We start from the raw sequence: 27,836 nt of genomic DNA on the forward strand, positions 1-27,836 counted from the left end.
TTGTTTTGTTTTGAGAAAGTTAACCATTCATTATTAAATTTAACTTTGAGGAATTGAGATATATATTTAATCAAATTATAAGAGTTTAGTAAAATAAAATAAATTATAAAGACCTAATTCAAAACTGAAAAAAATTATAAGGCTTGCAGAATTTATTTTTAAATAAGAAACGAGCCTCAGCCACCAAGCTGGGGGAACGTTAACATTATAGCATAAATTAAAGAATTAATGCCCACTCTTGCATTAAAAAGTTTGCCTATCGCTATTCCTCTGTTTCTTGGATCATTTATTATACTATTCTAGCCGTGTTGTGTTACAAGGCATCTCTAATCACCTCACTTACAAAATTAAGAAACATGATTAAATTATTAATTTGGTTTAAAAATATAATAAACTTCTTATTTTACTCATATTTAAATGAAATTTTTCATCTTTGCATTACATTCTCTCTCATACTTTATGACTTTAAGTAGGAATAATATTGAAAAAGCTTAATTAATGCTCAATTAAATGACTTGTAATGAGAACAGCTCTTTCAAAAAGTGCCTTATAATAAGAATTAAAATAATATGTAAGTAAAATACTAGCTTTTTATATAATTATATTAGTATTTGGTACTTTTGAATCATATTTGAGTGTTTTCTAGCTCAATTAAAACTTAGAAGTACCTTTCTCAACATGATTTTTTCAATATCTAGTACTATTTAGAGTTTACAATTCTTTAATTTTATCTTAATTTTTAATTTGATTTGTTAACATTAGAATTAAAGTGTATTTTCTCCCATGAGCTATTTAGTTAGAAGCACTAAGTATCATAAACTATTTATTAGATTAATGTCACCTTTCAAGTATTAACATCAATGTAAATGTTGCCCTTGACTAACAAACATTGATGTTAGTTGTTTACTTTATATTGACTTTGAATTAAAGAATATTTTTATTTTTTATCTCTAAAGTTTCATTATACAAAAACTGACACCCTAAAATTTAATAATATGAAGTAATTGAAATCTCATTTTATTTTCACCGAAGCATATCATATTTAGGGTGTCATATGACTTGCTAACTAGATACTCCTTTCAATACTATTTATAAACCATTATTAGCTATATATAGCTAGGTTACACCTAGCATACTTGTATGAAACTTGAAAATTGTTTAAATACATTGTTCATGTTTATAAATAGCAGAATTTTATAACTTGTATAGATATATTAATAATTTTTATGTGTTTACCTTATCTTTAGTTCGATTAGAAAGATAGTTGGAGAACCTATTACTATTACTAATGGTGAAATTTTCTTAGATTAAGTTTCCCCATTTTATTCTGCATCAGATGCTTTTCCATGTTAAAGATCAATGTATATAGTAATGTATTGTTCCTGTCATTTTCTGTTTGTGCTCATGCTTACTGAGTCTTATATTTGCGGACTTATTTTATTACACAAGATGGGAGGGAAAACAGTTACCATTAGTTGCTTTTACTTGCTGCGCCCTTCGGGTATCAATGCAACACAAAGAAATTCATCTCTCACAAAACAAAACGATCCATTTCCATTCCTCTAGCGAACTGACAAATATTGTTATAATAAGAACCACTCTTGTCCTGCCCCTTTTACTCCAAACTACACAAAGTACACACCACATTGAAAAGAGCCTAATTAAACAGAAAGTTGAAAAACTTGGGTCATATGCTTAGGTTCATCCAATGGGATGACTTGTATTTGCTTAGCTGAAGTGAAGTTGGTCATGACAGGGTGAGTGACCTTCACTTGGTAGTCACCATGGAAGAGACTTGCCTCAAACAACCCATTTGGGTCTGTTGCTCCTTTCAACTTTGTATTAAATCCCCACTCATGAAGCAACTTGTCCACAACATCCCCTGTGGGCAAGTTCCAGAAGTTGTTATCAGTCAAGCACATACGGTAACACCCACTAGGACTCCATGCCGTCCACATCATAATGCCCTGAACCTTTGGGTGTGAATGGATCTCTCTCAGAATCTGCTCCAAATACTGTGCCTGCATCAATTAATCATGAACCATAATGAAAAAGGCTAGCCCCTGTTAGTGTTCCTAACCCCTAATGATAAGTTTGATACAAGGAAAAGTACTTTCTAAAATTGAAAAGCGAAAGAGAATGTTAGACTGGTGTGTTTAGTACGTTGAAAATTGGTAATAAACTTCATATTCATAGTTAGGGAAATAGGAAAGTCCTTTTCCCCATGCATATTCTCGTTCTCATTCTTGTTTCATACTATATAATGGTCTGATTTGCTTTAGCTTTACCTGGCTAGGTTGGCTTTTGACGTCCAATTCTGTGATCCAAATTGGTGATCCAGAGGCAGCAAGAGTATCAATGGAAGATCTAATGTGAACCAAATCAGGAGGGCCAGAGAAATGGGATTCCAGCCCAATCCCAATGGTCAATCCATTATTCCCAGGATAGTCCTTGATCTGTCTGAGCTTCTCAAGGTACTTTGCAGGGGTTGATGAACCGTCTCTACTATCTTCAATGGTGTTGAACTCATTCAAGAACAAAGTGGTCTGTGCATCAATGTTATGAGCGCCATTATAAATCTTGGGTGAGAAACTTTGTCCGAGTTTGCTTTCAAAAAATGAGAAGTGGAGATTCTCATTGAAAACATCCCAAGCAATAAGCTGGCCCTTGTATCTTGACACAACAGAATTGAGCCTTCTTTGAACTGCTGAGTTGAGCTGGTCTGGTGAGAGTGAAGGAACCCAGCTGGGTTGTTGACTAGGATCATCCCAAACTATGTTGTGACCCCGAACACCGATGTTGTGCTGCTTGACAAACTGCAACATTGCATCAGCAACAGAGTAGTCCTCTTTGCCTTGAGTGCTTTCAGTGCTGTACCACTTCATTTCATTCTCAAATACTGTGACTGTGAATCTAGAGGTGAACCAGTTCTGATATGCATTGTTGTTGAGGATGTTCTTGTTTATGGCACTCCCAAAAGGAAAGCTTGGCGTCTTCTGCTCAAAGAACATGCTCGCATTTGATAAAGGCTTGCCTCTTTCATCAACTGCTTGTATCAGTACCTTTTTCTTGCGTGTCTGTGAAGATAGAAATAAACCTGTTTTCAGTTAAGATTTCATTCTAATCACCCACTATCCCTCTGCATTTTTTATTTCCTAATTTGGATGGGACAAATAGTTGTAACATCCCAAAAATTCAAACCAAGACATTAAAATATACTAGAGATTAATTGGTATTAGTGTGGATTTAAATTTTAAGAACTTTATTCTAAGTCTTAGTTTTAAAAATAAATAAATAAGGTTAGATGAAATTAAATTAAATTATTGAAGATATTTTTCTAACTTAACATACTATAAATATCTTAATATTATAAAGATCTTATTTGTGTAAAATATCTGAACTTAACTCAATCTTTTAAATTTTAAAGAGTCTAGAAAATATATGTACATTTATATATGATGAAATTTGAGGAGGAGGAGGAGGAGAAAGAAAGGGAAAATAATCAAATGGGCTTTAAGAGTGTGTGTGTGATGAGGGAGACAAAAAGTAAAGTAAAAAAAAAATCAGATATTTTAAACATGGGTCACGTGTCCACCTATAAGGTGGCATCACTTCTCATCCCCAAATTAAACATCCAGTCGTGTCAGGGCCTGGGCAGGAGAGAGACATTTCAAAGGTAGGATTTTTTTTTTTTTTAATCAAAACGAGCAAAAGCCCAAACACTTATTTAACTAAAAAGTAATTCAAGATATTTGTGATCCCTTCTACCTTGATACAACCATTCAATGAGATCTTTAGAAAGTTCAAAAAGAATTCTACACTCAGTGCGTGAGTTCAAGCCAAATTTCGCAATCCAATCGGTACATTTATTATTTTCCCTGCACATGTTTTTCACCCTTATTTGCCGATCCTCAGTTAGAGTTTATTATAAGATATTTTATGTATAGTTTAGAATTTTTTAAGGTTAAATAAATTTTTTAAATATTTTTTAAGCATATTTTTTTCACTTTGTTTTTAAAATTATTGACAGTAAAAGATTTATGATTCTCTATAATTTTGATTTTTTTATTATTCTGATTTTGAAGGTTTTGTTTGTGATAGATAAATGAAATAGAATTATTAAGAGTGTACGGTGCGAATTATTTGTGAATTATGTCTAATCGTTTGGTGTTTAAGCAAAAACAATACGTCCCTGACAACTCTATTTCATTCATCTATCACAGACTAAACTTTTCTCAAACAAGAACAATCAAAAATTTGAAATTATAAAAATCATAAATCCTTCATTGAGAAGAATTTAAAAATAAGGTGAAAAAATATACTCAAAAAAATATTTTAAAAATTTATCTAATCTTAAAAAAAATTTAAATTATACCTAAAATATTTTATAACAGAGCTTACCTTTAAAATCTGATTTCCCTCTCGCCCAGACCATGTGGCGACGCTCTCTCACGTTTAATTTCTGGATGAAAAGTGATCCCACATTCCCACCTTATAGGCGGAGGCACATGACACGTGACCCATGATTTCCTTTTTTTTTTCTTTCTTTCTTTCTTCCTTTCTTTCTTTCTTTTTTTTTTTTTTTTTACTTTACTTGTCATCTCTTTCCCATATATATATATATATATATATATATAACCCACCTGATTATTTTCTTTTTCTTTTTCTTCTTTTTAAATTTCATCCTCTATATATATATATATACACTCTTCAAAATTTAAAGCATTAAGTTAAGTTTAGGTGTTTTGCTCAAATAAAATCTTTATAATATTAAGATGTTTGTAGCATGTTAAGTTAAAAAAATAACTTCAATAATTTAATTTAATTTAATTTCACCTAGTCTTATTTATTTATTTATTTTTAAAACTATAAGTAAAAATATAGTTCTCAAAATTTAACTCCACACTTATTCCAATTAATTCTAATTTATTTTAGTTTTTTAGTTTGAATTTTTTAGATGTTACAGTAATGTCTTCCACTGTATTACAAAATTACAGAGGAAAATAAAACTATAAGGAAACGGTGACCTTTTCAATGCTTTGGTGTTGATGAAATCTCCATTGTTTATGCGTGAAAGGCTGTAAGGAAATGCTATCAACCCATATCTCCACAGAAGTGTCATTGCTCTGCATATTTCAGTATTTTCTCAATTCTCAAGGAAAATTGAGAATCATCAATTTTGCAAATTAAGATTCCTTTTTCCTGCAACTAAGGAACAATATTTTCAACCCTGACATAAAAATACCTCAAAATAAAGCTCTGCAGGTCCTGAAGTTTCAGCTGTGAGGCCACCCTTGAGCATGGACCAGCAATTAGACTCTGCAACAATGGCTCCACCATATTTGAGCCCTTCCCTTGTTTTCAAAACTGCTGAAACTGTAGCTTTTCCCTGACTCACTTGGATCCAAGCTACATAGTATTCAATCCATTACCAAGAAAGAAGAGGAGGAGAACAAAGTCAGATGGAGAGAGGAGATAGTTTACCAGATAATGAATAGAGACTATTCTTTCTCATGTGAATCTTCTGGGAGACGCTATCATTTGGGTTATTTCTGCTATGGGCCACAATAAATTTGTTGCCTCTTGATTCTCTTTGTTGTATTTTGGCATCTCCAAATGCAGTCCAGCCTTCCAGCCCTTCATTCAACTCTGGGTTTTTGATGATTCCACCCTTGTACTGAGGTTTTCGAGGGTTTTCTAGACACTAAAAGATGAAAACATATGAACATGTAAATATATATATATATATATATATACACAGACACACACATATACATACTCCAATCACTGAATGGACAGTGAAGAGTGGAATAAGGTGGGACTCACTAATATTTTGAAAGTAATTTAAGGTGAAATGGCAAGAGAGAAATAGAGGACCTATTAGTGTAGAACTGATCACCTAACAGGGAGGTGAATCTCACCTTCTCGTGTCTTTCTCCATCTTTAATTTGTTGGAATATTATTTATGAATTAGTATTAATTAATAAGCCCAATAAATTGATCCTTATGATCTTGTGTGGACCGTCATAGGTGGATCACACAAGTGAGCCCAATGGGCAGAGGCCTAATCCACAACCCAGTAGCCGTCAGTTATTTCCTATCTCTTAACTGACTGAGTCAGAGATAATAGATAATATAATTATTTAATTATTTAATAAGGCGGTTACCGATCTGATCTATATAAGATGATTAGTCGGTAACCGCAAACACACAAATTATTTTTTTTCTACTTCCATTATCTCTGAACTCTCTGAAGGCTCTGGGAACCTGTGGGTTAGGCCTCTGCCCATTGGGCTCACTTGTATGGTCCACCTATCACGGTCCATACAAGATCATAAGGACCAATTTATTGGGCTTATTAATTAATGCTAATTCATAAATAATATTCCAACATAATTCATGTGAAGTATGAGTTTCAAAATAACACGCACATTATTAACTAGTGATGAATGATCATAACCTCCCCCTAATTTAGTAAAATTAATGTTTTATTAAGATTAATATTGTTTTGAAAAGTAAAATATTGCTGAAAGAGCTCACCTCGATGCTGGCTGTGTAATCATATGGCAAAGCCTGGGCTTCAAATCCTGTGGAGGCATTATGTATATTGATGTCAAAGGCTTGAGTAAAATTTCAAAGACTCGATGACTGCGAAAGTCATTTACATGCCAAGATACAGATCATGTGATTTTACTGAAAGTTAATGAGAATTTGGTGAACAGAATTGTTAAGAGATTTTTCATTTGATGATGCATGTTTGCTAGTTTATGAATTCTCACGTTTTATTTTAGCATAATTACATTTAAGAGAATTTGGATATCTCAGATCCACATTTCTTTTTTCATTTTTTTTTTCTTTTAGTTTCTCGTATCTTAAAAAGGTAGATGAATTCGTGCCTATCATGCCAAAGAAAAAATATATATTAATTGCGGTAATATCTATCTATGATATGAAATTTATAGAGAAAATAAAACAGCAGCTCCATGTACTTTATTTCATTTTAGTTTTAATCCCTGTAAGTTTATTTTGTTGTTCACCGTCCTTTAGTTTGATTAGTTCGTAACAATAATTCGTGTGGTTTTAAAATAATGTACGTAAAGACCACCAACTGTAACTAATAAATGTAATTTTGTTGTAACTTTGGTAAACACTTTACTGACATGATAAAAGTATAACATGATAAAAGTATAACGATAACATATAAATAAATTGACCAAGTATGATTGAAAATAAAATGTAAATGAAAAAAAAAACTTATTATTTTCATATTTGGTTGAAACAAAATATGGAAAATGAAGGTGGGATTAAATACCCGTCAGCAAAGATATTAATGGAGTTAAGTGCATATCAGCAAATTAAAATTAACTATATCGTTGACAACTTATGGTTCTTGTGTATTTCTAAAATTATAATAATTAACGTTACAGATGGATCAAACCAAAAGGATTGAAAATAACAAAATAAAACTATAAAGATTAAAAACAAAATGCAATCAAAATACATGGATAATATTTTTCCTGAGTCATGGATACTACAATTCATTTCAAACTTCATACAATGCGCAAGATTCATGTATATACTATATGTGTAAAAGAAAACGATGCAAAGGTTTTAAATGTAAAAGTGAGCAATTGAGGACAAATAAAAGAGAAAATAATGATAAAATTCTATTAAAATATATAAATGACAGTTACATCTCTCAAAATGTTATAATTCTTTTAAAGTTCCTAAATATTTTTAACATTAATAATTTTAGGTTAAATAACTTAATTACCCTTAGTTTAAAATTAAAAAAATAATAGGATTGTTATTTCCTATGATTTATGGAATAAAAATTATGATTATTTAAAAAAAATTATAATTAATTATTTTCAAAACTTAAATTTTAATAATAAAAGATATTTTACTTGAAAAGTTATAATTTCTTGTTCAATTCTTGTTATTCACATGTTAAAAATTGTGATTGGTTATTTTTAGAACTTAGACTTCAATAATAAAAAAAATTTCATACGAGAAGTTGTAATTTTTTGTTCAATTTTTGTAATTCATAGAATCAAAGTTATAATTACTTAAATAAAAATTATGATTGAAATTGATTATTTTCAAAACTTATTTATCAATCATAAAAAAATTACTTGAAAAATTATAATTTCTTGTTCAATTTTTACGATTCACATTACAAAAGTTATAATTCAAAAAATAAAACTAAAAATTTTTATTTTAAACAAGGAGTAATTTAATTATTTAACCTAAAATCTTTAATGTTAAAAAAGTACCTAAGGACTTTAAAAAAATTATGGTATTTTGAGAAACCTAATCATCATTTATATATTTTGGTGAAATTTTATTGTCATTTTTTCTAAATAAAATTTAAAAAATTGATGAGGAAGGATGAAAACCAAAAGTGCCTATTAGTTTGAAAATTGAGAAGGAATAAGTGAGAACGTTTTAGATGAAAGGAAGATAGGAGAAGTGTTTGATTAATAAGCTCAGAGATGAAAAAATTGTTCTTAAAAGCGTATTGAAAAAAAGAAAGAAAAGAAAATATGCTTATGATTTTTTTTTTCAAAGGTGAAGAGTAAATGATTTTTATTGAATTATATATGGTTTTCTTTAAAAATTAAATTTTGATAATAGCCACATTTATTATGTATAAACTTTAAAGCAGAACACTTATGGACACCAAACCTGAGAAGAGGATGATACACAGCACGAGAAAGATGCTCATACTTGTAGCTTCAGAACTCGGAGACATATATTCTCTTGTTGCCTGAGGAGAGGACTACAAATAGTGTAGCATCTTTTACAGCATGCTAATGCTTTAAGATTCCCATAAACAAATATCCATTTAATTGATACTCCCTCGTCTTTATATACAAAATATTTTTAATTAAATTCTACATATTAATAATGATTTATTATTTAGTTAAACTCAAATAAAAATATAATAATTTTTTAATTTTATCCTTAATAATATCATAATTAACACGATAGTAATAGAAAAAAATATATAATTAATGATCTATTTTATTTTTTAAACTAAAATAAAATTATTTAATTACATAAAAATATTATTATTACTCTTTATATTTAAAAATAAAATAAATTTTTAAAAAATACTTTTATACATAAGGACGGAGGGAGGAGGGAGTAAGCAGTAGCTACATATTATAAAGGTAAAGAATTTATGGTCCACATTTTTCAATGTCATCATAAATGGCTAGGCTATAGTAATTCCCATTTATGTTGTTGGGATTTGTAGTTAAATAGTAAAACAAAATTTTATAAATATTGATAAACATTTATAGCATGAATTTAAGAATTAATGCCCTCTCTTATACTCAAAAAATTGCCTAGGGCTATTCCTATGCTTTGGGGTCATATAATATATGTGTGTAAAATACTAGCTTTTTAAATAATTATTTAATATTTAAAATCTGAAACTTTTTAATTATATTTAAGTATTGTTAGGCTTAATTAGGGAAAACTTTCCTAATATGATTTTTTTTTAAATATCCAGTACTATCCAGAGCTAGTTTTAATTCCTTAATTTTATATTAAATTTTAATTTGATTAGTTGACATGATGAAAATTTCTTATTAAAATTGTCTAATAAAAATGCTAAATTGCATTATATAATACTTCCCCCAAACTACAATAGAATTGGAATATGTATTTAGAGATTGGTGATTCACCCATGCATTCAATAACTTGGACATGGGATGCTTCCATAATGGGCACTGTTCTCTTAGGTTCATTGAACTCAGTGATAAGCTGAGGCACATTTTTCAATTTCAATTACCTTCCTTAAAGTAATTTTAACCACTCCATTATGTCAACAAAACAAATAGTAAAAAGATATGTATTGTTTTCGACTTTCAGATTTTATTTTTAACTGGGAATTGGGAAATTTGAGAGTTGAAACATCAAAGAAAAAATATTTTTTTTGGCATGATAAGGTTGTTAATATCATTTAAAAGTAAATTAATTTAATTTTGTAATGTATTTATTTTTGTTAAATAAATTAAAGGTGTTAAAGAAGAAAAGATATGTTAATGTAATTTCAAAGTTAAAAGATTAAAAAGATTAATAAAGCGATAGGCTAAATTTTAGTATGAAATTAAAATTTAAAAAACGAAAATAATTTTTTTGTCTATATATATACCCTAAATATATATACTTCCTTCATTCTTATTTATAAATCACTTGTCACATGTTTCAATAGAATAAAAAAAAATCTTAAAATTTATTAATTTTATCTAAAAATTTAATAAATTTTCAATCTCATCCCTAATTGTTTGTCCAAACATTATTCCTATTAAACATATCTACTTTAATGAGTGGTAAAAAGTCAAATTTATGATAAAAAATCAATGAAATGTCTTATAAACAGAGTAAAAGAAATTCTTCTTTCCCTATCTTATAAATGAAACAGCATGAAAAATTACTATTATCGACATTAGAGCAAGTGATTTGTTTACACATTAGTGTTGGACATCGACCCAAATCATTACTATGATTTTGACATGTTAATTAATTATTGGTTTATGTTGGTGTGTTGTTCTTGTCATTTTTCATCTGTGCTTTTGCGCATTGAGTCTTGCGTTAGCAGCCTGCACGAGCTCTGGGAGAAAAAAAAATTTACTATTACTTCTTTCATTTAAAAATATAAGACGTTTTTAATTTTATTATCTAATAAAATAATTTGTTATCTTCAAACTAACATCATCTTTTTATATTTAACTTATTTAATATAGTGTTTCACTCTAAAATAAATATAAAGTAATTTATTTATTAAGGGCACTTTTAAAAAAGATGATTACATCTGATGACATTAAAGATATTACAGTGACGGGCATAGTTAAAATATAAGAACCATCTTTGTGGTGCCCCTTTTACACAAAGTACCTACTATATGGAAAAGAGCCCAACTAAACAGAAAGTTGAAAAACTTGGGTCATATGCTTTGGTTCATCTAATGGCATCACCTGTATTCGCTTAAATAAAGTGAAGTTGGTCATAACAGGGTGAGTGACCTTCACTTGGTAGTCACCATGGAAGAGATTTGCCTCAAACAACCCATTTGCATCTGTTGTTCCTTTCAACTTTGTATTAAATCCCCACTCACGAAGCAACTTGTCCACAACATCCCCTGTGGGCAAGTTCTTGAAATTGTTATCAGTCAAGCACATACGGTAACACCCACTAGGACTCCATGCCGTCCACAACATAATGCCCTGAACATTTGGGTGTGAATGGATCTCTCTCAGAATCTGCTCCAAGTACTGTGCCTGAATCAATTAATCATAAACCAAAATGAAAAAACAAATAGCTTATGTTAGTGTTTTTACCCCTAATAATATGTTTGGTATGAAGAGAAGTCCTTTCTAAAATCGAAAGGCGAGAGAAAGAGATAGAATTGTGCGTTTGGCATGTTAAAAATTGGTAATACACTTCATAATCCTACTTAGGAAAATATGTTTTCAGGAAAGTCCCTTTTCCATGCATAGCATAAATGCATCAAACGTAGCATGATTGACTGATTCTCATGAGCTTTACCTGGTTATGGTCGCTTTGGACGTCCAATTCTGTGATCCAAATTGGAGAACCAGAGGCAGCAAGAGTATCAATAGAAGATCTAATGTAAGGTAGATTAGGAGGGCCAGAGAAATGGGACTCCAGCCCAATCCCAATGGTCAATCCACTATTCCCAGGATAGTCCTTGATCTGTCTGAGCTTCTCAAGGTACTTTGCAGGGGTTGATGAACCGTCTCTACTATCTTCGATGGTGTTGAACTCATTCAAGAACAAAGTGGTCTGTGCATCAATGTTATGAGCACCATCGTAAATCTTGGGTGAGAAATTTTGCCCAAGTTTGCCTTCATAAAATGAGAAGTGGAGATTCTCATTGCAAACATCCCAAGCAATAAGCTGGCCCTTGTATCTTGACACAACAGAATTGAGCCTTCTTTGAACTGCTGAGTTGAGCTGGTCTGGTGAGAGTGAAGGAACCCAGCTAGGTTGTTGACTCGGATCATCCCAAACTATGTTGTGACCCCGAACACCGATGTTGTGCTGCTTGGCAAACTGCAACATCGCATCAGGAACAGAGTAGTCCTCTTTGCCTTGGGTGCTTTCAGTGCTGTACCACTTCATTTCATTCTCAAATACTGTGACTGTGAATCTAGAGGTGAACCAGTTCTGATATGCACTGTTGCTGAGGATGTTCTTGTTTATGGCACTCCCAAAAGGAAAGCTTGGCGTCTTCTGCTCAAAGAATATGCTCGCATTTGATAAGGGCTTGCCTCTTTCATCAACTGCTTGTATCAGTACCTTTTTCTTGCGTGTCTATGATGATATAAAAAGACTTGCTTTTAGTGAGATCTTTCTAGATTCTATATATTACTATATCACAGTCATAAACGTTAAGCGAAAAAAGATATCTAATTATAATCTCTTATTTTTTGAGTTCCTAATGTCAGTGGGATTTATATTGCCTTATACATGTGGCGCAAAAATACTAATGAAAATGAAACTGTAACAAAAGGATTACCTTCTCAATGCTTTGCTCTTGATGAAGTCTCCACTGTTTGTGCGTAAATGGCTGCAAGGAAATGCTGTCTACCCATATCTCCACAGAAGTATTATTGCTCTACACATACACTTTGTTGGCGTCAATTGCTACTTTATATCAATAAAAAATCTAACATTTTTATATCAAATTGCATCATTCACAAGTTATAAATAATACAGTACATTCTTCAGACTTGATGCAATACTGATGTCAAAGTACCTCGAAATAGAGCTGGGCAGGTCCTGAAGTATCAACTACAAGGCCACCCTTAAGCATGGACCAACAATTAGACTCTGCAATAACATTACCGCCATGTTTGAATCCATCTCTAGTTTTCACAACTGCTGAAACTGCAGCATTTTCCCCACTCACTTGTACCCAAGCTGCATAATATCCAGTCATGATCAAGCATGAAGAATCATGATGTGCCAAGTAATGATGTAAGGGAAGAAGGGAGAACAAATACCAGATAATGAATAGAGCTTGTTCTTTTGCAGATAAATCTTCTGAGAAACACTATCATAAGGGTGAATTCTGCTATGAGCCACAATATATTTGTTGCCTCTGGATTCTGCGTGTTGGATTTGAGAATCTCCAAAGGGAGTCCAGCCTTGAAGTCCGTTATTGAATTCTGGGTTCTTGATGATTCCTCCATTGTACAATGGCTTCTGGGGGTTCTCTAGACACTAGTAATAGTAATGTTCAAAATATTAGAGTCCATTTTAATTTACATCAGATTGATCTGTTCGCATATTTGTATGATATTTTTCACTTGAAATTATAATTGTTGCATCAAGAAGAGAACTCACTTGGATGCTGGAGGAGTAATCATAGGACAGAGCTTGGGCTTCATATCCTGTGGAACCATGGCATGCACTGTTATTTATGATCTGCCATTGCTCTAATGAATAATTACCAGAAAAATAATACTCCTTCTGTCTCAAATTATAAGACACTTTTAGACAAAATCTCACATGCCAATAAACTTCAATACACTTAACAACTTTATCTTTCCAAAATAAAAATATAAACTTTTCAAAATATCCATCATTTAATATATTGAAAAGAGAAGTAATGGAAATTAATTATAGAGAGAGAAAAAGTAATATTGAAATTGATGCATTTAATGAAACCTCAATCTACTCAAAGTATTTTATATTTTAAAATTAAGAAACTCCTTTAAAAGTGCCCTATAATTTAAAATTGAGGGAGTAATAATTTAATGAGATATCAACAGTGAAGAGGAAAATACGATTTAGGACCAGAGGATATTATATTCACTCCCTTTTTTATTTGGGTACTAACAACCGCAAATTAATATTAAGTTTTGGACTGAATAGCTAAAATCTTATATTCATTCCTAACATTTGGTTGTAAATTTCTCCTAAATACTCTTTCATACCTTCTTTTTCATTTTTTTTAATTTTCCTAAATCCTTTTTCATACCTTCTTGAGCAATATTGCTTTCCGCCAGACATACCACTATTTTCAGCACATTAACAGCAGAAAAGGGTGTCAAGTTATTAAATATTTTTAAACTGAAATGCCACCATTCAAATCATTTCATATTAAATTTTCATTGTCAATCTTAATCACTAGACCCTCAAAACTAATGCTGGCTTACTGGTCGCCGAAAAACAAAAGGACTAAATCTAATTCGAATATAAACGAGTCTACATCACACGATTTTCACATGAGAAAATTAAACAGAATTTTATGTCCAAATATGAAAGATAAACAAAGAATTCGTTCAGGAAAAAAAAAAAATTGGAAAGCAGAAGAACGTGCGCCTTTTACGACATTGCTACAACAAATTTAATTGGATTTAATTGATAGCAGCAATAATATTTTGCTGGGAGAGACAAATATTGAAAATTAAAACAATAGTTATTGGAAGAATGACATAAAAATATATTTTAAATACTCAAAAGATAGTTAAATACCACAAAATAGTATAATTATTTTCCAATCCTCAAGACCTGTTTGTCAATTAATTTTATCGTGAAAAAAGTATTTTACCTCTCTAAATATACCAGACCCAATGGTTGTTCTAAACGTTTTGAAAAACGACACCAGCATCGTCCATAATAGAGCTATGGACCTTATACTTGGATCAGTCGTCAACAAATGTAGGCTTGAGCAAGCAAACGCGATGGGATTTGTTTGGAGAGCCAGGGAAAGGTAGCTGTTGGGATTTAAGAAATGGAAGGAGAGAAAGATTTAACTGAAAATAAATTTTATTGCTTACTCTGGCTATAATATACAGTGGCATTTATGACATTGATTTTAAAAAAATTTATTTAATTTCATTTATAAATTACGATACAATTTTTTTAAATAATATTTAAAATATATTTTTAAAATTATCTTTCATAAAGAAAAAAGCAATATGATATTAATTTTTTAATTTATTATATAAAAATATATTTAAAATTTTATATACTTTTATTTTTTATATTTTTTAACATTAATATTAATCAAGTTGATAGAAAAAAATGATTTATAAAAAGTATACTCTCTCCATTCAAAAAATATAAAGCATTTTTTTAGAAGTTAGATATTCAAAAATGTAAGACATTTTTAATCTTTCAAGATGTAGTCATTCTCTTTTTTTAAAGTATCCCTATTAATAGCAACTTTATATTTATTATAGGGTATTTAATAGAGATAAATATAAAAAGATAAAATTAATTTAAAAATCAATAATTATTTTATTAAGAGGTAAGATTTAATTAAAAAATTTTTATATTTTTAAAAGAAGGAGTTTTTTTGTTCACAATTTTTTCCTTATTCTTAGTCTCTCTTACCTCACTTAACACTCTTTTAGACGCAATATTTATGCACGCAAAATTTCTTTTCTATTCTCTCACCTTGCGTCACTTCACTCTTTCCTTCTTTCTCTCTTCCCTCCGCACTTTCTTTGGTGCGCACAACTATTTATACTTGGAAATGTGGGTGAGAGCTATGTCCAGTAGGCTCTAGAATTTGACCACCCCATTCCTTAGTAAGTGAGTTTCAGTAGGTGACCTAGGATTTTCTTACGTTAGCGTTGTTGCTTCTCCAATACTTTAGACTCATCCTTAATTATTTTATCTTTATTAATTAGTCAATGTCCTTCAACACTGACATTTCCGGCCAAAATTGGATCTCGATCTGAAACGTAGTTCAGATTCAAGAAAGTTCAGTGAAGCCGCCGTCGTCGATAACAAAGCCACCGCCCGGAATATTCCTATGGTTTGCAACATCGACAGGCCACGCTAACTCAGAATCACAGACTATAGCAATAACAGTGTACTCAAGTTGATCGAGAAGCTGCTCGAACGGATGTCTCTCTCTCTCTCTCTCTCTTTTGGGGTCAAACGGAGGTCTCATGTTAGTCGCTAGAGCCTGGAGAAAGTAGGAACATGGTCGAGGATCAGGCCATCCAAGGGGAGGACGATGGGGTAAACATCCAAAGAGAGAAAGTACGTAGTAAAGATTCAGGAATCTGCGTCATGCAACAATGAATTCCAACCTTTACTTTCCATGCATGAAGGAAACAAAGGAGGGTAAAGGAGTTCGAGTTGAAAGCAAAAAAATTGTTGAAAGGTGCTGAAGGACGTGACAAACTCGATCCCATGAAGACCAAAACTATGCTTCAGGAAATGAGCGAGCCTCCTCAGAAACGAATTGGAGTTAGCAGACGCGCGAACCACAATGGCAAAAATGAGGAGATGGAGGGATTGGGGGCAAAATTACCGAAATGCCAAGACTAGAAAAATCACATATACTAATAAAATTTATTAAATAAACTCACAATTTTACTTTTTTAAAATAAAAAGACAAACTTTTAAACACACTTTTCACTTTACTTGTCAAAAAATATAAAGGAGAGAGAATATATAAGAAGTGTAGTATTGAAAAAAAAACCATTATTTTTGTGAAAATATTTTATATTCTGAAATATCAAATTTTTTTGTTCAGAATATCTTATAATTTGAGATAAAAATACTATGTAATTGTATTTTTGAAAGTATTTTATTATCCTCCTCCCAGTAGCATTCATCAACGCCAACATTTTCATTAATTTTCGTTAAATGGCCCTCAAAGAGAATGGTGTCAATTAATTTCTCTGCTCGAAAAAATGTCATGTGAATTATCTGCAGGATAAATTCCCAAAGCGCGCGCAAAATATATATACATATATATATATTTATGGATCCATATCTGATTCATGTCTATATATTTGACGTCTAAATTTAGACTCGATATTAGTCAGTTCATGAAATATTTATAGTTTGTTCAATTTACTATTAACCCATGAGCGATTACCGAACATTAAAGAAAAATTAAAAAAAAAACATATAAAGATAAAATTCAATGACTAAATATTATATTCATTTTACATTAATCCCCAACGCTCATCTATAATTTTGGAAGGACTCTCCAATAAGACGGTTGGAGAATCTTCGTATCGGTATAATTTAGCGAAACTTTTGACTAATGAGATGGCCAATTAAGGATTAACAAACAAATGTATAATTAAGCCAAACAGTTCAGATAGGGTTTTTTTGATATCTCTAAGAACAGTTCAGATAGCTAGTTATCCTATGTAGATTGAAAACTCTGATCGATAGTCTAGTTTCTTTCAATTTAAACATCAACCTAAAATATATAAATATTTGTATGATCCAAATGGAGACCCCAACACTACAATAAAAGAGTGCATGTGAGAACTTATAGATCAGAACGCTTATGCATGAAAAACGATTTAAGATGTGGCAGACTGTGAGAGCGTTTTATAAATGAGAGCGCTTCTTCACGGGTTTAACAACGAATGTTGGAAGGTTTTTATTTCCTTAATAATAATTAGTTTACTCAAATTAACTGGAATTAATCAGGACGAAATGCGATTAAGAAACAGTGAAGAAATTGATGTGGAAGTTTGGGAAGGAGAGAGGATATGGACAACAAACCTGGGAAAAGGAAGATGCAGCACAAGACCACAAGAATGAAACTCATGTTTTTGTTTCCTTCCTTCATATATATACCTGCAGCTTTAATGCAATAATAACACAGAAAATACAATTATGTCTGTTTCAGAAAGAAGACGAATGAACAAGAAGAAGAAGGCATGCATGAAAGAGAGTTTTGAAGGTTTTACCAGTAATGGACTGGATTGCACTTGACGGAGAGACACTGAAGTGAAGAGAAATAGAGAAGGCTCGTAATTTATAAGCAAAAATATGATGAAACTGAGAAATTAACGTAATGGACCATCATTCCCGGAAATCTTGTCAACTCATTGAGATACTTCCTCTCTATCATATTGACGAAAAATAGTAAGGATTCAATTTGCAGATTTTATATTTTAGCGACATAATATAGTAACTATTTAAAGTCACGCGTATAATATACGAGAAACAATCAAGCCAAATGTCTGCTTAATTGTATACATTTATCAATGTCGTTGAAAATATGAATCTTTAATTTTTGACTTTGATAAAACAGTACATGCTATCTATACAAGGTCATTTCTGCAATAGGTGATATCTATGTTGTGTCTAGTTTTGTTAGTGAATCCTTAATTTCAATTGAATAATTGTGTGAATTGATGAGCTGAGGGATTTGGACTAGATCTGCAAATCCCGAATTTTGAAACCGTTCAGTGAATCATTTCGTTTGAAAGTGATCATGAAGAGAACTCGGGACAAAAGGGTGAAAATGTATGTGTGTGAGATTCACTCTCTTTCTCTTTTCATTTTTGTCTTGCACTCTTCATGTATGCGTAATAAATATCGGAGATCTTCTCCCCTATTTAATTTTGGTTGGATTCTATGAATTATGGTTCTTGTTTGTTTCTTATGAGATCAGGGTTCCTTTTTATTTTGTTACCAACAGTGCCTTGATTAACGCCCAGAAGCGGCTGATTTAACTAAATAAGCTCAATGGGCCTGAGGCCCGTATCCTTCTCGTGCTTAGAGGTCTTTGTCTAACGCAACATATGATGCGAATAGATCCAAAAGTCTTCCTCCCCACCGTTTCCTTTTAAAAACATATATATATATATATATATAATAATACCCTTATCAAACATATATATATATATATCAATCAAATAATTTATAACTATAACTTTAATTTTTTATAACTATAATTTTATATTTTTAATAATATAACTGATCAGTTTAACTATTTAATATGTAAAGTCACAATTCTAAAAAATTAAAATTATAATTATAAATTATTAATAAAATAGTTATAAATAATTAATGTTAAACTTTGTTAGTAACACATAATTATTTAGTTATTAGATATGTGAAGATATAATTATAAAAAGTTAAAATTTGAGTCATAAATTGCTAATGGAATAGTTTTAAATTAATTATTTGATTGATATAATATATATTTTATAAGGGTATTATTGTCTTTGCAGCCTACTTTCAAATTAGGCTCAGGTTTCAAGGGATCTGGCTGTAGTTTTTCAATTTTGCAGGAGTTATTTGTGAATAAATTTGTTTCATGGAACCTCTACATAATTTTTTCCTTTTACATATATTTATATATAGCTATATAATTGAGTTAGATTAAGTATTGTCAAATTTAATTGGAGATAACTTTATTGGGATTTTCTATATTCACATGAAATAGTGTATCTTCTTTGATTCTGTTTGTGAACTTTCTCGGTTACAAATTATGGATCTTATAGACAAGAAGGGAATAAAAAAGTAGGAGTAATTTTTAGTGAAGACTTCAGTCAAATGGAAAAAAATTGAAGACAAAACTACTGAAAATTTTATGGGAAATGAGAAGCCTAAACCAACCGATAGCCACTAATCTCTTTCCATAATATTTCATTGCCGAAATGGCAAAATCTGGGGAGGGGGGGGGGCTGAGAGACATGTTTCAGTTGAAAAATAAAAATCAATATATATATATATATATATATAATTCATGTAACTTCAATTTATTTTGAGTGTTTTTTATATAACATTTGATCTTTTTTGTCCGACTATTCAATTCCATATTAAAAAAAATGGGTAATTTAGTTTTAAATTCAATGAAAAGAATTGATCAAACTAGCACGATTTGAGGGGTGATTGAATATGTCATGAGCATTATCAATTATTAAATTTTAATAATAAATCAATAAAGAGATAATATAGTAAAAAAGGCGTTGATTTGATCTAGTTAATGGCGTGGGCGTGGAATTAAAGGAAAAATGATAATAAAATTTCTCTAAAAAATATAAATAACAGTTTGGTTCCTTGGAAGGTCATAATTCTTCTAAAGTTCCTAAAATTTTTTTCTCATTAATAAATTTATGTAAATTATCAAATTACCCTTATTGAAAATAAATGATTCACAAGTTTTGTTTAAATATTCACAATTTTTTTTCTTATATTCACAACAATACAATAACAAATCATAACTTCACATGTTAAATTTCTTATTTACTGTTACATTATTATGAATATAAAAAAAAAATCGTGAATAATTAAATAAAATTTATGAATCATTTCTTTTCAATAAGGGTAATTTAATAATTTAGATAAATTCATTAATGATAGAAAAGTTCATAGAAACTATATTGAAATTATAATATTTTAGGAGATCAAATTATTATTTATATATTTTAAAAATATTTTATTGTTATTTTCCCGAATTAAAATTTTAGTGAGATATCAGCGGGCTGACTTTTAGTTTTGTCATTGACGGATCCCACAATAATACTTAATTAAATTGATGACTTTCATTTCACATTAATTAATAATTAATAATTAATAATTTGATCTTTCTTCGTGCCAATTCGATGCTGAAGGCAATTTTATTTTAAGTGCTTTGCCAATTTAAACACCTATGGATCTATGAATGGAGAAAGTCCAGTTTGGTTTTCAAGTAATTTTTTAGTAAATTAGACATACAATTTTTTTTTAGTTTTGTTAAGATCAAATGGTCATCAATTTTCCTTTAATAAAATCAAGTGTAGTGTTATTATCTTATAGTATTTTAATCCAAGTTAAAATTTTTGAAGTACTCGATCCATTAACTTAGAGGTGTACATTTGAATTTCTCACTGAACAAAACAAAACAAGAAATCGTCCAGTGCGTGTGTTTGGTGACAAGAGTTTTTTAATTAAAAATTATAATGAACTCCCTTCAAATCTTATATTTATACAAATAACTTTATATAATTAATTTTATACATTAATTATCTACACATATAACTTAAAATTTAGGGGATTATCCATATATCAATCAAAATTAGGGGGCTTAAATGTACAAAAAATAAAATTTAAGGGAATATATAATTAATGACTAGAGGTTATTTGTATAAATATAAAAATTTAAGGAGGTTTATTATTAAGTTTTAAAAGTTAAAAAGGATTATTTGTATATAGTTTAAAATTTAGGAGAGTTTGCATAATTTAATCTTAATATTTTAAATGGTTAAATTTATAAGGATTAAGTTACATCAAGAATTAAAATTTAAAGATTTGAGCATGTGACCTTGGCTATAGAAAAGTCATTCTAGAAACTTATTCCTTGGAAGACTAGTCTTGATGGCTGAACCAAATCCTGGGCACTTTGATCATGACTTAATTATAGAGGTGAAGCAACTAGTGAACAGAGATTGGGTAATTCACTCACAACATATTATCAATAGGATAAAAAGGTAAAAATATTTATAAAATAATCAATCATAGACACCTAATATTTTAAAGTAAGAAAAATAATACAAATACTCATAATATTATATGAGTGGGTATAAAAATTATTAAATCATTAACTTTGCTCTAACGCTATTAGTTTTGACCGTTAAATGCTGTCTATGCATGTTATGTGTCATTCTTTATTGATGTAGATTAAGAAAGGGGCAAAAATACCCACAAAATCATCGACCAAGAGCGAAAATACCCATAACGTTATCAAAATTAATGTAAAAGTGACCAATCCATCAAATTTCTTAAATGTTGACCGCTCAGTTAACACCTAAGCAAAAGTTTAAGATTTTTCACTAATGTAGACAAAAAATATTCTCAGATAAATTTTTACAGAGGTTGATCGATTTTCGTATGAGTACCCATAATATTACTTTAGTAGGTACAATAGTGACCAATCTATCAAAATTTATGCCATATGGTTTATTTCTATCGCCACATATCTCATCCCCTTTCTCCATCCTCTCCACTTATTTTTCTTGTCTACAAAACTTGAGATTCAATATAGTGAGATAAATTATACACAATTAAAGATTGAGACTAAGCACAACTCTTACACTACCCTACCTTAAAAACATTATCACAACCTTAAAAAATTTCATTCATGATAGATTCAAAATTTTTAAATAGTTTTTCCACTATTGCAAAGACACGTGCGCTTTAATTTGATATTCGGTTAAAATGATATTTTCTCACATGATATTCATACGATAATTGATTAACTTAGAAAATTTTATTTGGAAATATTTTTTGTCCTTGTTAGTGAAAAATGATCAACTTCTGCTTAGATATCAGTAAAATGGTCAACATTGAAAGAATTTGATGGATCGATCACTTTTGCACCAATTCTAATAATATTATGGGTATTTTTACTCTTAGCTAATGATTTCTTTGGCATTTTTGCACTTTTTTTAGTCCAGGTTAACAAAGATTAACACATGGGATATGCGGTTAGCATTTAACGGTCAAAACTAACAACGTTATGGCAAAGTTAATGGTTTTGTCACCTTTACACTTACTCATGTAACATTATAGGTATTTATATCATTTTTTTCACTTTAGAATACTAGATACCATTGGCTAACCACTTCATAAATATTTTTGCCTCTTTACCATAATCAATATATTGTATACATTATATTATTTTAGGAATCAATTTGTGTTTTATCTAGTAAAAAAATTTATATTTTAAAATTTAAAAGATTCACATGATAATTTAAGAAAATATAAGGGATTAAATTGATAAAAATTAAATTTAAAAAACCAAATTGATAATTAAGGAAAGATTAAAAATTTTATTATCCTAATTAAAAATATAGAGACTAAGTTATCAATTTTCTCTTAATTTTTTAAGTGAAATATCAGTCAGAGCTTTTCTTCAATTGATAGCTTCCACGAACTTTTTAAATGGAGAACCAACTACAACAAGCATCATCATGCTCAGGACTATAGTGAGTGGCGAGTTCATTGTATTATAAGTAAATATTATTATTCTACCAATATCGTCCACAATATTCACACCCATGCCACCTTATCTTCTATTGGCTGTCAATCCAAGAGGCGAGACTTTTTCCCAAAGGCTAATATGTGATCGATGACATGAAAACTTGTGCACACATTGCCTTATTTGCAATTATACTTTTGATGTTACAAACAAGATCAAGCATATTCCCTCGAGTCATATTAATATAATTATATTCCCTCCATCCTTTTTCTTTCCCTTTTTTTAACAAAACATATAATAATGAAAATCATTAAAGACAATTCACAATTTTAACTTTCCTATAAACTTTTTCATTAAATGTTGATAAAAAAAATGTGTTTTTAAAATATGTATATTCAATAAGAAGCTAATTTAGAACTTGTTAAATTTTTAAGCATGTCAATGAGTTTTAAATAATGTTTTAAAAATCAAACCAAAAAATATCAATCGGTCATAATTTTTATGATTTAATTGGCTGCCCATAGTCGAATCATGACACAATAATTAAATTAAAATAACATTTACATATATAAATAAAAAACTAAAAGTGCCTATAATATCATTTCCAATTTAAAATTTATTTGGCCATAACATATTAAGTTTTAATTTGCTCCTTTTCATATATATATTTTTTATTTACTTTATTTGTCCTTTTAAAACAAATGAGTTTCTATGGTTTAATTTATATAATACTAATAAATAAATCATGCATTCAAAATTTTATTATCACAATTACATTAATATTTTTAAATTGAATAAAAAATTTATTATTAAAATGAGAGTGAAAAAAAAATGGTCCAACCATTATGGTCAATTCCAGTTATGTCAAAATTACGTAGTTCAAAGTGGTCCAAACTAGGTTAATGAATCAAATTGAGTCAATTCAAGTAGTGTTCGAGTTACTCTTAGTCTTAGCAAGAGTTTTAAAGTTTTTTTTTAATTTTAATGAAGCAGGTTGAAATTGGTTTAAAAATATGATGAGTTTTTCATTAAGGTTAATAAATTTCATATCATTAACTTACATGTGATTTGCTATTTACAATTAAACTAGATATTACACTCGTGCATCGTTTTCTTCTTAATTTTAGGAAAATGGATGAGAATCGAATGAAAAAGTCGCTTTAATGATTTCAATAAAAAAAAAAAGATAGACAAATAGTGATATAATTTTTTAAATAATTTTTTTAAATTTGCATGATATCTTCTCTCATAATTAATAAATTTAAATATGAATGATATTATAAAAACATAATTAATACCCGTTAAGTACCTTATGTTAAGGATTAACAAATTCTTTTAAAAGGCATCCTATAATAAAGATTAAAGAGAATGTTAAATAAGAATATAATTAAAAATATACCCAATACTTTAATTTTTAGACCAAATAAATTTTTAAAAAAATATCATATGCTATAATTCGAAAGGAGTACAAATTAAAAATTGTTGCATGTTCATTTTTAACCCACGCGGCCCACATCCCATGTGTTGCAATAGGTAAAGAATTTGGGTGTAGGATAAATTGCAAAAGAAACATAAATTCCATGAGATTAGACAATATGGGCTGACTTTTATGCAGATTGGCGGTTAATTGGTTGGTGGGGAGGTGCCAAATCCAAGTCAAATGCCGCCTTCAATTTCGTGCTTAAAGTAACTTTCTTCCCTGTTTTCCCAATTCCATTCAACACTGTGCTTGCCTGTCACGACTTTTCAAGCTTCCTTTTTGGCGAAATAAATGCGTAACCTTTTTTATCGTTCCATAGCATTTTGATTTTTGTCCAACTATTTGAAAACGCGGACAATTTATTTTTAAATGCGAGATTAGTTTGATTAAACCGTTGTTCATTAACAATATTTATACGCACACTTGCACGGATTTGACAGGTTCTGGTGATTCAATTTGAATATATCATGACCCATGAGCATCAGTAATTTGTATTCGAATTGGTAATTAATAAAACAATAATGTAGCAACTGAGTGATTCAATATTACTGACGTAGACGCAGAATTTATATTTTAGTGAATATGGTTTTGTGTCTAACTTTTAATTATTATTATTTTTTTCCGGAGACAGCTTCCTCATTAGTAAGAGCATCCCTTGAGTGATGCCACTGATCATGATAATTACTCCCCATCTTTATATATAAAAAATTTTTTAAAAAAAATTTATCTCTAAATATAAAAAATTGTCAGTGTATTTTTGTAATAAATGAACCATTATGTCTTTATTATATTAGAAAGAGAAAAAAATTTACTTTTTATTTATAATAATTAGGAGTAAAATTAAAATATTACTGTCCTTTAAAATAGATAACTAATTTTTACTAATTTACATAATTTAATTAAAAATATTTTATATATAAAAATGGAGGAGGAAATTTGTATACATGAGTTTCTGAAAAGATTAATCTTTTGCCCCTTGTTATCCATAATTATACCTTTGTAAAGATACGGTGCCAAAAGAGAATATTAGTAAATATGCATGCAGATGCATAACCCAACTTATTATTTTATATATTGACTATTTTTTGTGAAATCTATATATCTCAATTTATATAAACAAGTGAAGTAATGTATGCGTACCTGAAGAATCTATGAGCGCTTGAGAAAGCTCGATTACCTCGAGTGTAGGCAAGTACACAACCCACAAGTTCCCTGAGCCTTCAGAGAGTTTAGAGATAATAGAAGTAGAAGAATGAGTCGTGTGTTTGCGGTTATCGACTGATCAACTTATATAGATCAGATATGTAACCGCCTTATTAAATAATTAATAATTATATTATCTATTATCTCCGATTCAGTCAGTTAAGAGATAAGAAATAACTGACGGCTACTAGGTTGTGGGTTGGGCCTCTGCCCATTGGGCTCACTTGTGTGGTCCACCTATCACGGTCCACACAAGATCATAAAGACCAAACTGTTGAGCTTATTATTTAATGCTAATTCATAAATAATATTCCAACAATCTCCCACTTGGATTGCATTAATTAAGCAAGTTGTATAAATAAGTCACAAACAAAATTTAGAAAATGAAACTCCACAAAATCACTGAATCCTATGGGAAAACAAGTGATATGATATCTCATAATCTGAATAAAACATGAAATTTTATTTCAAACACAACTCAGTAAGATAACAACATAAATCACTGATTCCTATGAGGAAACAAGTGACATGCATAGTGTACTATAATAGAATCATTGAATCCTATAGGGATACAAATGATATAGACGCATCTAACTGAACTGAACATAACTCAGAAGAAAATAAAGCTTAAAGAGAAATTGCAACACAAAAGGTTCTCAAAACTTCTACTAAACTAGGGCATCAAAGGAATTCACAATACCCATACAAGTTATATGATTTTGAAAAACTTCCACAAGTAAGCCCTTAGTCAGTGGATCTGCAAACATCTGCGTGCTAGGAATGTGTACCATACGGGTTTGAGAGTCAGCAATTTTCTTTTTCACAAACATAAGTTTGATATCAAAATGCTTTGTACGACTGGAATTTTTGTGGTTGTTAGTATAGTATACTGCAGATTTGTTATCACAGTAAATGGTCAGAGGACGTGATATTGACTCAACTAGGTGCATGCCAGATATCAACTTCCTCAGCCATATAGCACGACGTATAGTCTCAAAGCAAGCAATATACTTAGCTTCCATAAATGAAACTGACGTAAGTGTCTGTTTCACACTTTTTCAAGAGACAGTCCCTCCAGACAACATGAAAATATAGCCAGTCGTGAATTTACGATCATTCAGGCAAGAGGTAAAATCTGAATGTGAAAAGCCAACAATTTCAAGATCTTCTGATCCCTTAAAGTCATAATCAGAATACCCAACAACCTCAAGAGAATTTGACCTTCTGTAAGTGATAAATGGCAATTTTATATATTTTTATCCTTTGAATTTAGATTTTTAAATATTTATTTGAAGTTAATTAAGTTTAATTAGATATTATTTAATCTTATTAGTCAATATTCAGTTTTGAGATTTTAACTAACTAAATCTTTGATTTTAAAATATAAATAATATCTTTAATATTTTTTGCACAGGTGCTATTTAATTTTATTTTATTTGTGCAGATTTTCTAAATTCAATTTGGAAGATATTGATAGAGAATATATTGGATAAGAAGAATTTGGGTATGCTTTGAGATCAAATCAAGATTTAAATCTTTAAAATTTTGTTTGAATTTATTTTGGGTTATTTAGTGTAATTTTTAATTGGGGTTATTTAAGGTAGTTTTATCTTTTTAATAAATTATTAGTTTTTATTATAAAAGAAAGAAATAGAGACGCAGGAGGAGACGCTCCACTTTTCACACACACACACACACACACACACACACATAAACGGGGGGCACAGAGGAGACGAACAGAAGGACACACGACTTTTACGAAAAAAAAGGACAAGAAAAAGAAACACAAGCGACAACGAGCATAGGAAGAAGAAGAAAGGACAGCGATCGCAGTTCAATTTTTTTTTTCCTTTAATATAGGTGATGGCCTCTCCTATTTTCATCTCATATTGTTTGATTTTTAGGTTTATGAATAGCTAAATTTTTTGGTGTGATCAATCATAAACTATAATCCTAAATTTTAATCAGAGTCTTTAATATTCAGGGAAGATTTTATTCTAGCTTTATTCTAAATTGCTCTTCTTTTCTCTACCTCTAAATATTATGCTTTAATCGCTATCGTTGATTAGAGTAACTTTACTGCATAATTTTTAGATTATAAATTTTATCTGAGGTTTTACTTGCTATAATCAATTGATATAGCATTATAAGAGTAATTTGGCCTAGCTTGGGTGATCATCCATGCGTTGTTCTTGGTATGGCTAACATAAAACAGTTATTAGGTTGTGGGTTAAAGGAGATCTCAATTAATCTATAACTTAATTTCTTGTTTAATCCTTAAATGATAATTTGAGAAATATTTAATAAAACCAGAATAATAAAGTTGAATAAAATTAATTTATTTTATGGATAAGGAAGATTAAATTTAGGTGATTGGGTTGTGATTGATTGGGCTGCTTATTCTTGGTAATTTTCTTAGTTTAATTTCCTCTA

General features: G+C 29.8%; 2 protein-coding genes across 2 annotated transcripts; both read right to left on the reverse strand.

Moving 5' to 3' along the window:
- Positions 1-1,553: 1,553 nt before the first annotated feature.
- On the reverse strand, positions 1,554-6,028 carry LOC129322629 (endo-1,4-beta-xylanase 5-like). The gene is made up of 6 exons (XM_054968916.1): positions 6,023-6,028; positions 5,485-5,704; positions 5,246-5,409; positions 5,028-5,126; positions 2,289-3,077; positions 1,554-2,021 (listed from the first exon to the last, which is right to left on the reverse strand). Exons 1-6 carry the CDS (start codon positions 6,026-6,028, stop codon positions 1,662-1,664), a joined length of 1,638 nt encoding a protein of 545 aa, XP_054824891.1. The 3' UTR covers positions 1,554-1,661.
- A 4,807-nt stretch (positions 6,029-10,835) lies between these two features.
- LOC129321342 (endo-1,4-beta-xylanase 5-like) lies at positions 10,836-17,741 on the reverse strand. Its single transcript, XM_054967082.1, has 8 exons — positions 17,718-17,741; positions 17,530-17,610; positions 13,384-13,430; positions 13,041-13,260; positions 12,794-12,957; positions 12,554-12,652; positions 11,560-12,348; positions 10,836-11,291 (listed from the first exon to the last, which is right to left on the reverse strand). Exons 2-8 carry the CDS (start codon positions 17,594-17,596, stop codon positions 10,932-10,934), a joined length of 1,746 nt encoding a protein of 581 aa, XP_054823057.1. The 5' UTR covers positions 17,597-17,610; positions 17,718-17,741; the 3' UTR covers positions 10,836-10,931.
- Between the last annotated feature and the right edge of the window lie 10,095 nt (positions 17,742-27,836).

This window comes from Prosopis cineraria, unplaced genomic scaffold, assembly GCF_029017545.1.
Source record: "Prosopis cineraria cultivar Desert tree isolate PC_DT_omini unplaced genomic scaffold, ASM2901754v1 PC10, whole genome shotgun sequence".
Lineage (NCBI taxonomy): Eukaryota > Viridiplantae > Streptophyta > Magnoliopsida > Fabales > Fabaceae > Prosopis > Prosopis cineraria.

Bases quoted from the DNA above. Each gene is read 5' to 3' on its own strand.
- LOC129322629 (XM_054968916.1), bottom strand. The intron at 5,127-5,245 runs GTATTTTTATGT...TGAAATATGCAG, and splicing joins CTGCAGAGCTTTATTTTGAG to AGCAATGACACTTCTGTGGA. The intron at 2,022-2,288 runs GTAAAGCTAAAG...TAATTGATGCAG, and splicing joins TCAAAAGCCAACCTAGCCAG to GCACAGTATTTGGAGCAGAT.
- LOC129321342 (XM_054967082.1), bottom strand. From the start codon at position 17,596: ATGAAGGAAGGAAACAAAAACATGAGTTTCATTCTTGTGGTCTTGTGC. The intron at 13,261-13,383 runs GTGAGTTCTCTT...TACTATTACTAG, and splicing joins ATTACTCCTCCAGCATCCAA to TGTCTAGAGAACCCCCAGAA. The intron at 12,349-12,553 runs GTAATCCTTTTG...ATATCATCATAG, and splicing joins AAGAGCAAAGCATTGAGAAG to ACACGCAAGAAAAAGGTACT.